This window comes from Cystoisospora suis, assembly GCF_002600585.1.
Source record: "Cystoisospora suis strain Wien I chromosome Unknown contig_1686, whole genome shotgun sequence".
NCBI classification, from domain to species: Eukaryota; Apicomplexa; class Conoidasida; order Eucoccidiorida; family Sarcocystidae; genus Cystoisospora; species Cystoisospora suis.
Genome location: NW_027154486.1, coordinates 18,994 through 35,428, shown reverse-complemented (window position 1 = coordinate 35,428; position 16,435 = coordinate 18,994). Strand labels below are relative to the sequence as shown.

Genomic DNA, 16,435 nt, shown 5'->3' with positions numbered 1-16,435 from the left:
CCCAAACTAAAAAGAAAGAAAAGAATTTTCTCTAGATCCTTTCATAAAAAAAAGCGGGCAGAAAGAACCTATGGAAGTGTCAGTACTCTAACTACTGATGCTCTGCTTTCTCTGAAGGCTGGTTGGTCGGGACGGGGAGGCGGTTTAGCTGGCTGCCTGCTTGCCTGCTTTTCTTTCTTTTCGATGCAGATGAAACCACGGTGTATTCTCCCTTTGAAAGATCGCCTTTCTTGTTTTTTCGTGCCGTCTCTTGTGGCTGGATTATCCGTTTGTTCCATTCCTACATTCGACTCTTTCTCCAAGAATTACAGCTACGGCCGACAAAAGGAATGATTGCTTGATCGATTCGACTTGTAGAGCTTCCCGGCAACTGCAAGCAAGCGTACATACCCCGGGAGAATCTCTCTCTCTCGCTTTCTCTCTACAGTATCTCGATGCTCTCTCTTCTTCTGAAGTCGCGTCGACTTCCAGGTTGTGCCGGAGTTTCTCGACGTCTGAGCTTTTCCTATCTCTCTTGATCAGAAGGAAAAGGGAATTGTTTTTGAAATAAGAGGAACTTCTTTTCCTTTTCGCCGCCCACATCTGGACCAACCATCTATCTCTTCTTTTCGGCCTGTTCCTTTCAAGGCAGCAAGCGGGTGAAATCCGTTGCGGCCCTTTTCCCTTTGTTTCTCATTCTTTCTCTTCTTTCTCGCACATGATCTTTTTTCTGTTCCGAGTTTTCTACGACTTCTCTGAAATCTAAGAAGAAGCGAAAGTATCCATCATAGACTCTCCTAGAAAAGTCTCGGAGAAGCGAAGGCATCTTACCTCACCGCTTTCTTTGTCAACTTCCAGTGTAGACCCGTAGAAGGAAGAGAGATTTCGTGGGATGAAGATGTCAAAGAAATCAGGGTTTCTCTTTCTCGACTTCTCTTCTTTTCAGTGAGGTTTTTTTCCAACAAGCCAAGAGGGACGAGCTTCTGTTTCTTTCCTTTCTACCCATCTCTCTCCTTAGCATCCTTTTCTTCTTTCTCTCAGGCGACCAACTTCTTTTCTTTCTTCTTTTTTACCGTTATCTCTTTCTTTCCGGCACTTCTTTCTCCCAAAAGATATTCATCTTGCCCCCGGAACCTTCTTAAGTTTACTCTTCTCTTTCCAGAGAATTCAAGAGATTGATTCTTCATCTAGTCTCCACCTGATAAAGATAGAAAGTGTAGAATTCCTTTGCTGCTGAGAACGGTTTAGGCTGCGGTGCTTTCTCTTTGTCTCTCTCCCTCTCTCAGGAAAAGTAACCGAAAGAAAGAAGTGTAAGTGCGCAGGTTTGAAGGGGGGGGCGGTGTTTTCCTCTTCTTTATCCTTCTCTCTTTCTTTCACACCCGTCTTCTTCTAAGAGAAAGAAAGAAAAGAAGGAGGAGTCCAATCAACCGCCTCCCGTCCATACATAACCCCGGTCAGAGGGGTTTGGTATGAGATGTGAAGGTTCTTCATTCTTCGTCATCTTCAACCTTTTCTCTTTCCTTCTCTCTTCTTTCTTTCCTTTCGAAACTTCTTCCCAGATCTTCCTTCAGGCTTCTTCACTTCGCCTTCTCGTTATCTGCCTAGGCAGAAGAGGAGAGGGAGAAGAAGAAGATCCGCGGAGAAACTTTCTGCTGTCTATCTCCTTTTCTTTCTCTCTTTCTCTCTCTTGTGTTATATCTTGTTTTCCTATTCGGACTAATTGAATTAGAAGAAGGTCAAAAAGAAAGTGCACTTGTCTGCTGGCTCAGTCGCTTCCCCCTCTTCATCCGTCATTCTTTCTTTCTTTCTATCTTTCTTTCTCTCTTTCTCTCTTTCTCTCTTTCTTTCTTTCTTTCTTCTTCATCCCTCGTGTCTTTGCGTTCCGCGCCCTATACGGAAGAATCTCTCGCCTTTTCTCTTCTTTCTTCTCTCTCCTGATTGGCACAATGGGGCTTGTGGTAAGAAAAGAAAAAAGAAAAAAGAAAGGGAACCAAACTCCACGAGAAAGAGAAAGAAAGAAAGATTTCCATCTCCCTTGATCATGAGGGTAGTCTTTACGTTCATTCTTGAGCGGAGTCTTCTGATGTTTTGCTTCGACAGCTACCCGGGTGTACACATTCTCTTCCGTCTTCTTCTTCTTCTCTCTAGTCGTTTGCTTCCTCTTCTTTTCATTACTATCATCTTCTCTCATTTCTCTCTATCGTACACACGTTTACGGTTACGTTGGGGCTCATATCGATACATATATGCAGATATATATATATATATCGTGCGTTGTATACATATCTCTCTGTCTCTCTCTCTCTCTCTTTGTATACTGTCTGTGTCTCTCTATGTGTTCATACAACGCCTGTAGAAGCCTACGCCTTGGACCAGTATATCTGTCATGTGCCGCCTCTGATCAGTGTGCAAGGCTCTCCATGGACCAAGACTCTTCACGTCCATCCGCTTACCCCCCTATGAAAGCTATAGAGAGTATGTATGAATTGCTGTGAACCACAGGGAGAACAACAAGAAGAAGAAGATAGTGGTGAGAGATAAAAAAGAAGTAGAAGAAAAGGAAGAATAGGCTTTGTGAAGAAGACGTCTGTATAGTGGATGAAGTGTCTCAATTCTCTCACCTCTTCTCTTTGTCGTTGTTTCTCATCCACCTCAACAAGAAATGCGGTGTATGTACAGTGCTGAACTGGAGATTCAGAGAAAGGAACCCCACAGGAGCAATTGCGTATATCAGGAGAAGCCTAGACAGACCTGCCTAGCAAACACCGTACGAACTCATTCTATTGATATATATCTTCATCTATTCTTCATCCTGTATGCATAGATGTAACCACCCCTATCATATATATATGTATGTATATCTTCAATCTTTCTATCTATCTATCTATCGATCTGTCTGTCTATCTCTCTGTGTATCTGTCTGTATCTGTCTATGTGTATGTGTGCGTTGTGTAGGACTTGTATTGCCTGGGGTATGCTCCGTTGCAGAGCACGTGTTTAGATTCTCTCGGTGACGAGGATTTTACAGTGGAGACCATCCTAAAAGAAATGAAGATGCTTAGAGATTTCACAGACTGCGGATTGAAGGTATCACAAGGCTTAAACAATCTTCTTGATCTCCCCTGTATTTCTCTCTTCTCGTCTCGCATACATCTCCCTTCTTCTCTCGCGTCCAAAATCTCTTCTCATTCGGATCGGCTTCTCATCTCTTTCGTAGTTTCACTAGATCTCTATGTAGTCCCTCTCATCTAAATCTTTTTCTCTTTCTGCATTTCTCTCTCGTGACGGCGAGGGGGAGGCTCCCCCTAGTCTATGGAAATCGAAGTGCTTCCTACCAGCCAGACAATTCCCTAGCCCTCAGCTCTCTACATAGTACAACTGTATATGCACATACCTCTGTATAGAGATTTATATAGATGTGTACGTTTACATATGTGTATAGATCTCTATATGTGGAGAGGTGATTGATGAGTCATCTGTGTGGCATACGGAGTTGAAGGTGTATCTGTTTCTTTAATGTATCTATCTCTCATCTGCAATAGAGACAGACATCTGTCTTTCTCTCTACGAAGAAAGAAGGAAAGAAACGTGTCGTGGTTGATGTATGTATCTAGAGAGACTAAAACATCACTTCAGCTCTCGTCATCCATAGCGATCTTTTCTTCTCTGTATAGATACACACTTCGTGTAGATGTGTGCAGTACGTCGGCCTGCTGTATACATGTCTACATATGCAGGAGGCGGGTGGATGTGTTTCTTATAGAGAGAAAGATGCAGACAGTCCATCCTTCTTTTTTCCCCCTCTTCTTGGTCGCCTTTTTCTTCTTCTTCTTCTTGACTGAATCTCTTTTCCTTTCAACGAGGTAGTGACTTTTCTTTCTTGATTTCCGCAGACGTTCGAGAAATACTTTAGCGAGGATTCTAATGCAAAGGAGAAGAACGAACAGGCAGCGGCGGCTCTCTATTGCCTCACGGCTTTTTGCAATCGCCTTCAAGCTCTCTTTCTTGCTGCTAGTAACATGGTCAGTCCACTCACACCTCCATGACGCATAAATGTATGTACAGACGTATACATATATATGTATGTATATGTATATATATGTGTATGTATATACTTATACAATGTGTATATACACTGATTTGTTCTTACATACGCAGCACTATGCATGCATCCACGTATATACATACATATACGTCATACGAAGCTCCATGTAGGTGTCTACCCATCTCCCTCAATGTCTCTCTACTCTCTATTGTATCATTTCAGAAAGTCTGCCTCTCCTTTCCTTCTTTCTTTCTTTCCTATGCTTTTCTTCCTGTCTTCTTTCTTCTGTCTTTCCTTGTGTTGCATGAACAGGCCGGAGGGACCCTCCAAGGAGGCTACCCCGACAGCGCAGAAGTTCTAAGAGAGCTCGTAGCAGCTGCGAAGGATGCGGGCCTTAGCCCTACAGAGCCACATATTGCAGAGCTTCTCGACTGCGGTAGGCAAACCAACTCGGAGCCTCCTTCTCTCATCTCTCTTCGTCTCGAATGACAACTTATCTATCTATCTATCTATCTATCTCACCTCGACAAAGAAACGATAGAGTGGAACAAATTCTATGTTATTCTCTCTCTTTCTTTCTCACTCTTTCTTTTTCTTTCTTTCTTTCTCTTTCTCACTCTTCCTTTTCTTGTGTTTTATCCCATGTGTGTTTTTTCTGTTTGTGTGTAGAGAAGGATGCGGAATGGGAGACGCCGTCAGCTGGGCGGGGGAAGGTTGGCTTTCGTGGCTCTGTCTCCATGATTCTAGATGTAGGGACTTACATACTCTTTTCCTTTCTTTCGAAAAATAAACTGACCCAAGATTTAGAGAGAATCGAGTCAGACGAGCTTCCTTCGTCTCTCCTCGTTGTCTTGAATTCGCGTGGATGCGATCTGTGTATCCATCTTTAGTCGATCTATTCGTCTATTTCTTGATACGCCTATGTGCCTGTCCGTGTATATGTGTATGTAGGAGTATGAGTGTATACGTATGTATACGTATGAGTATGTATACATATGCATATGTGTATATGCCTCTGTGGATGTATGCATATGAATATATGTATGTATGGATGGATCTCTATGTATGAAAATGTATTTGTGTATGAATATGGATATATATGTATGTATCGGTATGTGTAGATGTATGTATATGTATGAATGTGTATTTCTGTATGAATGTGAACATAGGTTAATGTATATCTCTGTATGAGTGTGGATTTGTTTTCTTTCAATAGTGCGAGTACTGTGTGTCGATGTGTTTTGTATTGGCTTTTTTCTTTGTGTATGTGTCAATATGATAATATCAACCTGCTTGTAGCAACCGGACAAGGAGAGACCCTCCGTCAGTCATGAGCCTGTGAAAGCGGAGTTCACTCGCAAGAAAGTCCGAAAAGCTACGGGCTATGCCAAATTCAATTTTGAAAGAGGTAAGCCAAGGGCAGATAGAATGCTCTTATTACTCGTCTTCATCTTCTCGTTCAGAGGTTCTTCTCCCTTTCTCTTATTTTCAAAACTCTTCAAATCTTTCTCCGTCTTCTCTTCATTGAAAGCAGTCTCTAGCTACCTATCTATGTTTGCCCTGCTATTCCCCGTATGTTTATCTATCTATCAACCTGTAATCTATCTATCTTCACTTTCAGTATGTTTATGTCTGTGTGTGCACATTTTGGATGTGCCATAGGGGAGGGGGGGAGAGGGTTCGTTGTGAATGGACTAGGGGAGTGATTGCATGCGCTGTTTCTTTTTTTCTTTTTTCCGTCTTTCCTTTTTCTTTTCTTCTCTTTGGTAGAGAGGTCAGACGATGGCAAAGGCGATGATGATTCTACTACCTCTGTAAGCTCCTTAGAGGTACGTTCCTTCTTCTTTTTCTTCTTCGTTTTCTTCTTGTATGTATAGAGATGTGTGAGTATGTATCATGTATGTGTGTATGTGTGAAGACGCATGTGGGAGTATGTGTATATGCATGTATCTGTATGTCTTTCTTTGTCAGCATCATCTTTCCTTCCTTAGGCCCACTGTGATAGGATGTTCTCTAAATAGATTGTAAACTGTCTCCTTCTCATTCTGTCTCTTTCTGAAGGAAGGAGAAATAGGCCTCGTCTTCGAAACGATACACACACACACATACATCTTCATACATACATATACCTAGATATCTATGTATGCCTCTCTCTCTGTGCGTATATCTGGTATGACTGACTAAGTGGAAAAAGGCTACCTAGGCCCCCTATCTGTCTAACTGAATACGCGCTCTAGTGTGTTGTGTGTTTGCCTTTAAAAAACTTGCAGAGGGGAAGTAATAAGTCCACTCCGGATGAAACGGAGAGCCGCCGATCTTCGTCAACTCATCGAGGGAGTAGATCTTCCTTTTCAGACTCGAGAAGAGATAGTACGGGTGGGACAGAGGAATCTTCTTCTTCGTCATCTTCTCTCTTCTGCGGGCTATGCAGGTAAGGAAGCTCTCACAGCTGAGGGGTAATGTGAGAAGGCACTGATACATCTAGACCATCAAGACGAGCAGGAGTAGCCCTATCACACATTCATCATATACACAACCCAAGATCTCTCTCTCTATGTATATGTACATATGTCTGTATTCGGCGGAAAAAGACTCCTCTATACAGATGTACTGATGTATCGTGTGTGTGGCCAAGGCCTTCTATACATACGCATCTGTGTATGTATGTAGCGTAAGGCTTCTGTTATGTAGTCATTCACATGCCCCGTGACGAATGGATTGATAGATATCTGTGTATCTGTATGTCTACATATTTATGTTTATCTCTCTCTGTACCCAGATTAACACAAGAGATTTGAAGGAGGTAGTCAACAGGTTGCGGTGCATCGCAATGTATCGTCTATATTTTTTGTTTAGATCCAAAGCTAGACATGGATAGGCATGAAGAATCCATCTATCTATTCAACATACATGTATACATTGGCCCAATACATAGCCCTCAGTCTTCGCAGAGAAGTCTCTTTCTTCTCCAAGGATCTCTCTTTCATACAGCAAGGTCGACAAAGAACCAGAGGTCCATGTTCTACGGCGAGAGAGCTCAGTGTCTATGGGTGCGGTCCAGGAAATCAATGTAAGTACGGACGCTCTGTTAGTTGAGATAATACACTTCTCTTCCGACACCTCATATCTGTCTATGTACCTGCCATTTGTTCCTCATCTATGACTATCTAGCTATCTCAAACCTATCTATCTATTCATCTTCAATACATCTCTATCTATCTATCTACCTTTATCCTATCATTCTATCTATCTACCTTCATCCTATCAATCTGTCTATCTATCGTTAACTATCTTTACTTTGTCTATTTTTAATCAGTCTTTAATCTGTCTTCAATCTATCTATCTATCTGGGAAGAGTGAGGGGGAAAGAAGAAGGTGACGAGAAACAAGACCTCTCGGCGATTTGTCTTATTGGCGGTTTATCTTTCACCTATTTATCTTCAGCTATTTATCTGTCCGTCTTTAGTCTTTTAATCTTTCATCGATCTATCTACCTATCTATCTCAGAAGATAGACCACGAAGGGCCAATTTCATATGTCTTGTAGACACCACCATGGAGAGAAGCAGAATCTCAGCTAGCTGACTCCACAAGATAGAAGACGTGTCTTTCTTCCTTCTCTCTCTTTCTCTTTCTCTCGCAGTCTCTCATTTTTTCCTCAAGTCTGTCTCTCCCTCTGCTTCAATGGATGTGTCTGTCTGTCTGTTGTTTCTCGCTCTAGGATCCTGAAGGCGATAGTCACTGGCATGACACCGACCGCCATTCAGGCCGTTTCAATCGCATAAGGAAAAGAGTGTAAGTGAAGAAGAATCCACAGCACAAAGAAGAAGGAGAAAAAGGCCAAGTACTAGAAAAGACTGTAGCATCTTCTTGTCTTTCTTGTCCTCGCCTAGGGCCTAACCTGCGGCCAACAAGGTGGGGGGGGGGGAGGTGGAGGGGCGGCTATGGTACACATCAGGCACACAGAACACTATATCCATGTATCTATCTATCTTAAGTCTGTCGATCCCTATGTTTAATGTGCCTATCTCTTCCTCTTGTGTTGTTTATCTCAGGCCTACAGGACATGCGTCTTTAATGAAGAGAAGTAGCGATGAGTCTTTAGAGCTCTTACTTCAAGATGATACGGAAGAAGGTCGAGAAGCAAGAGAACTGCTTCTCCGCAATACACAGCTCAATACAGCTGAACCACCCGAGGTGGTCTATAAGGCCGAGGCTTCACAAGAGGAAGAAGACTCTCAGGAGGAAGAAGATCATGATAAAGATGAGACAAAGAAGAACAGCAAGAAAAAGAGAGATATCTATTCTTCTTCTTCACTGATGGATCAGGCCCAGCAAAAGCAAGAGAAGAAAGAAAGACAGAATAGCGCAGGTGTAGCAAAAGGAGACCTCCCACTTCTTGAGTGTGTCGTAGAAAGTCCTTGATGATATAGATGTGATCGAGAGATGACAAAGAGAAAGAAAAGGCACATGAATCTTCGAGGTGGACGGAGCGATAGATAGGTAGATAGATGGACAAAGGCGGGTGGCGGGGAAGGGGGGGGCAGCAGGTGTACGAGAAGAACCAAGAAAGACAGAAAGAAAGAGAGATTTCAATGGCTGGCTTTTCTTGATGTCTATACTCGTCACTTAACACCGACAACCAGAAGAAATTCCTTCCTTGGTGTCGGTATTTTCGAAAATAGCTGGATAGCTAGCTACGTAGCAAGACACAGCTAGCTATGTAGCTAGCTAGGTGAAACTCACTGAGTTGTCATCAACTGTATTGTCATACCATGATTGTGGTAGAGGTCCTTCTTCGTTTTTCTTCCCTGCCTGTCGTCTGTATAGATCTCTTTCTAGATCTCTTTTCCCTGGCATTTCATCAGGAAAGATGATGATAGGTGTTTGCTGGTGGTTGCTAGGAGTGCAAAACGAAAGTGTCTCTCTTCTTGTTCTTCTTCTTCTTCTTCTGTTTCAAACGATCAATCAGTCAATTAGGGTCTTCAACTCCTTGATGTCTTAGAGATCTTGTCGGCCTTGGGGGTTGTGACGTACGACGGAAGCTACGTTTCACACGAATGACGGCGGAGCCTCCCAGCTGCACCTTGCTATCTATCTATCTATCGATGTATCGATCTATCTTGAATCGATGTATGTATTTGCTAGTTTTCATTCTGGAAATCGTGTGGGGTAGAGAGGGGGAAGAAGAAGGGGAGTGTCTCTATGGCTGGCGAGACACAAGAAGAGAACGGGGAGAGATGAAAAAGAAAGACGTCTAAGTGAGTGAAGTGTTCAGAGATAGGTTTCTTACTTACTTTTTCCTGCTGTTGCTCTCTCTCGCAGGAGGATCTGGCACAAGATCTTCTTTTATGGTGTTATGTATTCCGTATAGTCTATCCACCGATATGGCGTCCGTGGTGATGATTGATATCTTTATTTTTTCTGTTTCTTCTTTCTCTCTTTCATGTCGTCCATATAGACTCATATCATGACAGTGATGCAGAGAACAATACTCATCTCTATAGTTATCATGGAAGATAGATACATAGATAAATAGATAGAAATCTTAGCTTTGCATGCACTTCCTTGTCACCACACAGTGAGTTCCTTTTCACGGCTCCTACTTGGCTTCATGTTGCTGTTGTTCTTCGTGGAAGAGATAGATGAAGGGGGGGGGGTTGTTTCCAGAAACCTTTTTTTTGTCAGCCGATAAGTTGAGAATGGTTTTTGCAGCGGTAATGAGAGGGTGGGTGGGTGTTTCACCCTCTTGATCATCTCTTCTGTTTTCTTCACATCTCCACCACTACCACATTCTCTTTTAGATTTTGTGGGCGAATATATCTTTCCTTCACAGCGTCAGAAGCTGAGCTGCAACCCTTCTTGGTGGTTCGTCTCCGGTGTCCTTTATGATGAATATGATGATGGATATGCCTGCCAACTACCAGACCGGGGGGCTGCGGTTATAGACTCCCACCCCTGCTGCAACTATGTTCCTGTCCCTTCTTGTTGCTACTAGGGAGACACCCTGGTGTACTGCTTCCTCTACCATGGTTGCTTACTATCTGAGTTGGTGTTATTCTGTTCGTTTGTCTTTCCTTTCTGTCATCGAAGCAAGAGACAAGAAACGAAGAACGGCCGTTCAGTAGTCGCGTGCAAAGCTTCTTCATTCAGCTTTCTTTATTGGGTGCCGAAAGACAATGTACACTCAACAGAACGAACCAACTACAGGAAGCAAAAGAAACCAGAGGTCCCCTCTCTTTAAAAACCCGTTTGAGCGGAACAAAGGGAAGGGGCGGCGGCGTTCACTTCTTTTTACCATATTGTTAGCTATTCTAAGGTCTTTTTTCTTACGTTGTCCTCTGAAACAATTCGATGAAGTAGAGAGAAGAATGTACGATTGAAATTGACGGCACCTTTCAACACGAGGTTTCCCAGGTTCACATTTTTTTAACAGGATAGACGAACTCCTGTTCATTGTGGTCATTGCAAAGACAGGAACACCCACCTCTAATAGAGATGAGTGACATCACGTCATGGAAATAGAAAGAAAAAGAGCAAAAAGTCAATATATGCCGTATGTGTGTAGTGAAGGAATGAATGTACAACAAGCGAAAAGAACAAAGAAGCCACGAGTAGGTCTCGATCATTCACCCCATATCTTCATGCTAGCACCATGGCAGTCATGAGGTTCTCGACCATCTCATTCACATCAATCTTGTCCTGTTCTTCAGTTGAAACAGAATTCAGTGGGGAATCATGAGGGATCAAATCCGCCACCGTCTCGGTAAGGCCGAGTGGTTCTACAACTGAATCGAGGAAAAAGGTTGTCAGTGCTCCAAGCAGGGCGCTGTTTCCTGCTTTTTCGCCTATCTGGATTGCTGTCTGTACGATCGAATCGTATGATGTATCATGTCGATCACTACGTTTCTTTGAGTCTCCCACCCTCGACATCGTATCGGGTTGAAGAGACTCCAGCACATCGACAAAGGAGATATCAGGGAAAGAAGGAGCCCCTTGCGCCATGGACATGACTTCTTCCATCCGAAGAGAAAGTAGATCTGCGATTTTACCTGTGATTCCAAGGGGTTCAAATAGACCTTGTATCACCGCTTTTGCTACGGCCATGTAAAGGAGACCCTTTCCCAGGCTGTCACCAATCTGGACGGCTGACTTGAGAATTTTCACAGATGCTAAAGGGTTTCTCCATTTGTCGGAACTCCATAGCTCTTTCAGGGGGACATTTGTATTAGTAGCATTCAGGAGAAGGGGAAGCTTAAGCAGCTCAATTCCCTTTTTGACTGCTAAGGCTGTTAGCGCCTTCGGCCCAAGTATAGACATGACGGCAGATGCGCCTGAGGATTTGGAAAGAATTGTTGCCTTTAGCGCTGCGACCTTTAAGAGACTCTCTTGACGGGATAGTAGGAGGTCACATATAGGTTTTGCGATTTTCAAAGGAACCAGAAACCAGTAAAATGTCCTTGCTACGTTCACAAAAAAGCTTTCCGCTCCTAGTGTCCCACCAACCTTGGCTGCAAGGTTGAGCAAAGAGGTAAGTTCCTGTGGAGCCTTTGTCATCGACGGGAGTGAGCGTTGAAACAATGTCAGAGGGTCCCAAGATTCAAGCAACTTCTCCTTCGGGTCGAGAACTTGTTCTTTTGCTTCAAGCAACAGAGCTGCTGCCTCTTGAGCTACGCCCCCAGGTAGTAGAAATTCATCTGTAAAGGTTGCTGCCAGATTAGCATAGAGATCACCAACTCCGTAGGGCTCTCCGATTTCCCTTGCTATCGACATGAGGACGCTACGAGCTTCCATATTGTTTTGAATCACTGGGCTTGGGACAGTCACCTCGAGGGACTCCCATTCTGTGGAACTGAGGGGTAGTAGGTTGTCAATGGAAGAGTCGGCATCTACTTCCGAGGTTGAAACTTCCTGAAGCACGCGATGTGAAGGTGAACTGGAACCATCAAAGCTTTCTGGAATCAAGAAGAGAAGGCCATCACCCTCAAGAGGTGCGATAATCTGCTGGAAAACAACAGCTGCGGGGCTTTCTGCGTCCGCCAACACTTGGAGAAGATTACCGCCGACAGCGTCAATAAGAGCTGACAACTGCTGAGAGAAAAGCTCCGGAAGTTCATCAATAAGTTGTTCAGCAAAATCCGGATTAAATATGTTTCCGCCAAGCACATCGTGGAGAGTACCTGTGAAGTGCTTGATATTTTGCTTCGGTGACCGAGCCGGCGCTGTACCGAGGGAACGTCCGCCACCGCGTAGCCGTCGGGTGAAAAGTCCTGAAACAAACGCGCAAGGGAAGAGAAGATGTACTTTCTTCAGTAGAACGGCATAGTCTAGGGGTTTCTGAAAGCACAGCCTTCCGGAGCAAACGCTAGACAGGAAGAGAACATGTGCTTTATTCAGTATAACGGCGTAACCTAGCGGTTTCTGGAGTCATGGCCTTCATACCAAAGTCACTATAGCGGAACGCAGGAGCCCTACACTCACCGCTTAGAGCACCAGGGAAGTCCTCCACAGGGTCAAAAAGGCTGAAGTATGGGCTGATCATGCCAAGTGGCATCAGAAACTTGCGTAGCACCATGTCCAGATAAATGGGCTGACCGCCTGCTTCGAAAAGAAGCGGATTCGTATTCAAAGGAGAAAATTCGACAAATTTCTCAGATTCCAAGTTCTCACAGCGCACCACTCCGGTGACAGCGGCTGCGAAGACTAGAAAGCCGATCGCTTTACACGGTGACATTTTGTACGGATGCAATAGTGTTGATCTATAGACGGTAACGACAGCCAAAGTATACGAAAAAAGAACTGAAGGCACCTCGATGTGTGTGTGCCCGGGCCGGCGGGTATGCTCGTCAACCCCTTGAACAGAGGCTGCAGATTTGGATCAGTTTCCCGTAGCGAGTTCCACAACTCGACATTTGGCCTCTACACACGAAAGCACGGTACAATCGATACCGACAGTCGGATCCTGCTGTGACTATCTAAGAGTAAAACCTCTGGAGAATCCCCCGTTTTAGTTACTCTCTTGTTTCGGGCCTGACCTAGGACTCGATCACACGCAGGCCCGGAGTCCGCTGAGGAATGCTGGTTGCGAACGCAGCTCATGGCTTATTACAGGGAGAGTGTAGGGACGGCCGACTCACTTCAGAATAGATCTCCACATCCACACCCGCCCAAACGTACGCTTCGGAGTCAGTTAGCGGTGTCGTTCCGAGAACCTAGGCCGGAAGCCCCACTCATTCCTGGAGGCTTTTCCAAGACGCTGACGCTGGACGGAAGGGGCGGGCTACTCAGGACAGGTCTGGCCCTTTACGTTTGGTCGTGTCTGGTTTTAGATATGTGTGGCTCTTATTACGCCTTGGGCACACCGGGGGATGACAGGGTGAAGGTTGGGACCACCCTCGCTCCGGCTCATGGCACTTTGCGATGAGAGATGGGAAGCTCCGCTCAGACTCGTCTCAGGACGATATAGATACGCACTTCGTAGAAACCTCGTACAAACTGCTGCGACGGAAGTCGCGTAAGCTGAAAATAGACACGTCCCCCAACCAGACTATCGCATTCGGGCGCCAGCTACTTGCGAAGTGGCGCTGCGTTGTGCATCGAGGAGAGACAGATCGGCAAGCGAGGGGAGAAAGCAGAAACCCACGGACGGTACGTTTCCTGAGGCATCTCACGGGCGTCCTTGCTCTCCAAGACTAGATTGTCCCGCAGCTAGCGAAATGCGCGTGGCGCTGACGGACTGCTCTGCCGGACAGCTAGCAATCACAACTTGGGTCTTGCCAGCTATCGTGTGGGTGTTGATCTTGTCCTTCATTGGACAAAGTTTTTAGCCGCCTGTGGGATTTCGCATCTGCACTCCGTGCCGCCTGTTAGTTCATCCCTTCAGGTTCTCAGACATCTGATTATCTCACTGTTCACTTCAGCCATGGAGGACGGGGCTGCAACCACTCCGCCGAAATCTCGATTTCTGCGTTACCCCTTTTCGCCTCGGGCTCCGCCGAGCGAAGATGAAAGTCCGAACCTATCACAAGCCGAAAGAGCAGGACCCAACAGCATCCGCTCCCAAATCAAAAAGAGTTACTCGCTTCTCCGGGGAAGCAAGTCGAGTGTCGGACAATCTCGTGCCAACAAAGGCGAGCGCGCCGCCAAGGATGTCGTTCTGGGTCAAGGGTCTCTAACCAAGCTTAGACTACTCCCACGTGCGAGCGCTAAACTTGGAGAAGCACTGTCAAGGCTTCGAGGTATGCAGACGAGGCGTGTTAAGGAAAATCTCGAGGATCAGCTGTCGCCCGATACGCCAAGCATCTCTGACCAGCAGAGCAACGAGGACGATCTGGACGACAGGTGCCCGCTGCAGTACGCCCAAGAGCCGAAAGACCTTTCTCCACTGGGTTATTCGACGAGCACCAGTTTGCACGGTAGCGAAGAAGACGAGTGCGACGGGAGGGGAATCGACGCTCATCATGAGTCGCACTACAGCTTGGAGACTGCCCCAGAGTTTTTTACTCCGCGGTTATTCACTTGCTTGCCCCCCATAGAGGAGGCCAAAAGCGAAAGCTTCCACAGTCTGGATGACTTGCTGGAGTCCGACACGCCGCTGGCCAACGATCCTAATCGGCTAGACAAGGACTCCGAGGCTACTGAAGTGCAGGAGCGTCCCGCGCAGTCCGGAACGACAGACGACACACCAAAATCGAGTGAACAAGACCCGCCGCAGTCTCGAGGTTCAGAAGGGACGGAGACCGCAGAGACTGGCATGCAAGCGGGTATCCAGTGGGGAACTTGCGCTTCCGGAGCTGGCTGCCCAGCGCACCCTGACGGAGACCCTGAGCAGCTGGTCGGGCCTAAGGCGTTTCACGTAGACAAGGGAAGTCTGCTGATCTCGGCCGATCCTCCACACCCTCACGGGGACCCCTGCGCTTCCGGGGAGGACCAGGGCACGCTCCCAATTGAGCTTGCTTCCCAGGATGAGAGAGTTGCTACGGAGGCGTCCGGACAGGGAGCATGCGAAGAGGACGCGAAGCATCTCGATGCCGAGCTGAATGGCGGAACAGGCTCTGAAGAAAACAATACGCTGCTTGTACAGCCAGGAGATTGCACGTCCTGCAGTGAAGCTCTTCACGATAGCGACCCAAGTGAGACCAGCCACGAAGAAGGAAACGAACCAACCACAACGACAGGTGTCCTGGACACCTTGTTAGATAAGGCTGAAAGCGGGGAGCCTCACAGCAGCTCGGGACCGGACCAGGTCACAGGACTGCGTTCAAGCACCCACAGCCAGGACAAGAAAGCGTCCGAGGATAGCGCGACTATAGACGACAAGAGTACACAACCTGAAGCCCGGTTAAGCATTTCTAAGGCTTCCACGTGCTGCTTCACTCCCCCCTGTAGTTCTGTATCTCGATCAGCTTCCATGAAGAATCTCCCGGAGGAACGGGCCGAATCACGCGAGGGCGGACATTCCACAGGGATGGCTGATGATCCCGAGGACACCGGCAATTCCAAACTAGTTGACTCGGTTGACACGATAGCAGCAGAAGTGTGGGGGTGGATGGTATCAGGGGTCGTATCGTTGTTTGACTCACTCCTCAAGACGGAGGAGGGCCATGCGGAACAGGTGATCGGTTAAACGCTCTTTGGCTTCCTTGTCCGGTAGATTCCGCGCTGCGAAAGAAGCACTCCGACTCAGAAACGCTGCTCCCTATGGACACAAAGCCTTTCTTCCTTTGTTTTTTTGTAGTGATAGTTTTTCGTGGGGACGGTGCTTTTACGGTGAATGGTGCGTGTGCGCTTACAACTGGAAATTTGTCGCTGCACACGCACTGGCCTGGACTGTGCTGCATCTGCATTTAACGATGTACTCCAGGGTCGGAACATACATCTTGTCTGTAAGAACGCGAGAGGTACCAGCGACCAGGCTTCCTGTCCCTTGTTTCTTTGTTTGTCAACACTTTTTCAATTTCTTCTACATGTCCTGGTCATCTCACACTATGCAACGGCTGGATGTGCGCAGCTCGGGCCCGTACGTGGGTGATATGGCCATCCGCAATGGAAGGAGGAAAAGGCTCCTTGTCTGTGGCCCGTCGCCCTACAGAGCGCTGCTTTTCCACTGGCCCGGTCACATCCACTTCATTTGTCGTCTCTGGTGACGGTCTTGGTCCCGAGGACACGGCAGATGACGCGCAGACAGTAACGATGACACGGCTGAGTCAGCGTCGAAACGTTGTTAAGCTCTCACACCCTTAAGAAACCTCCCAGCTCTCGATGGCGGAGCGACGGATGGCTTAGACAGACTGCGTTTCGCTTGGAGGGACCTAGATAGGGCCTACCTTTGCTCGCATATTTCCGGGAAGGCCAAGAGTGTCCAGCCTGAGTCGTTATGAAACGGCTCTGGCTCCGCCTAGCACGCCGCTAC

At 46.4% G+C, this 16,435-nt stretch overlaps 1 protein-coding gene across 1 annotated transcript; it reads left to right on the top strand.

Moving 5' to 3' along the window:
• On the top strand, positions 1-11,020 carry CSUI_003734 (apical cap protein 1). The gene is made up of 11 exons (XM_068063929.1): positions 1-1,937; positions 2,935-3,066; positions 3,873-4,001; positions 4,337-4,460; positions 4,694-4,773; positions 5,324-5,432; positions 5,795-5,853; positions 6,295-6,455; positions 7,016-7,094; positions 7,745-7,818; positions 8,079-11,020. Exons 1-11 carry the CDS (start codon positions 1,926-1,928, stop codon positions 8,446-8,448), a joined length of 1,329 nt encoding a protein of 442 aa, XP_067924095.1. The 5' UTR covers positions 1-1,925; the 3' UTR covers positions 8,449-11,020.
• Positions 11,021-16,435: the final 5,415 nt, after the last annotated feature.

Bases quoted from the DNA above. Each gene is read 5' to 3' on its own strand.
- CSUI_003734 (XM_068063929.1), top strand. The intron at 5,854-6,294 runs GTACGTTCCTTC...AAAAACTTGCAG, and splicing joins CCTCTGTAAGCTCCTTAGAG to AGGGGAAGTAATAAGTCCAC. The intron at 6,456-7,015 runs GTAAGGAAGCTC...TCTTTCATACAG, and splicing joins CTCTTCTGCGGGCTATGCAG to CAAGGTCGACAAAGAACCAG.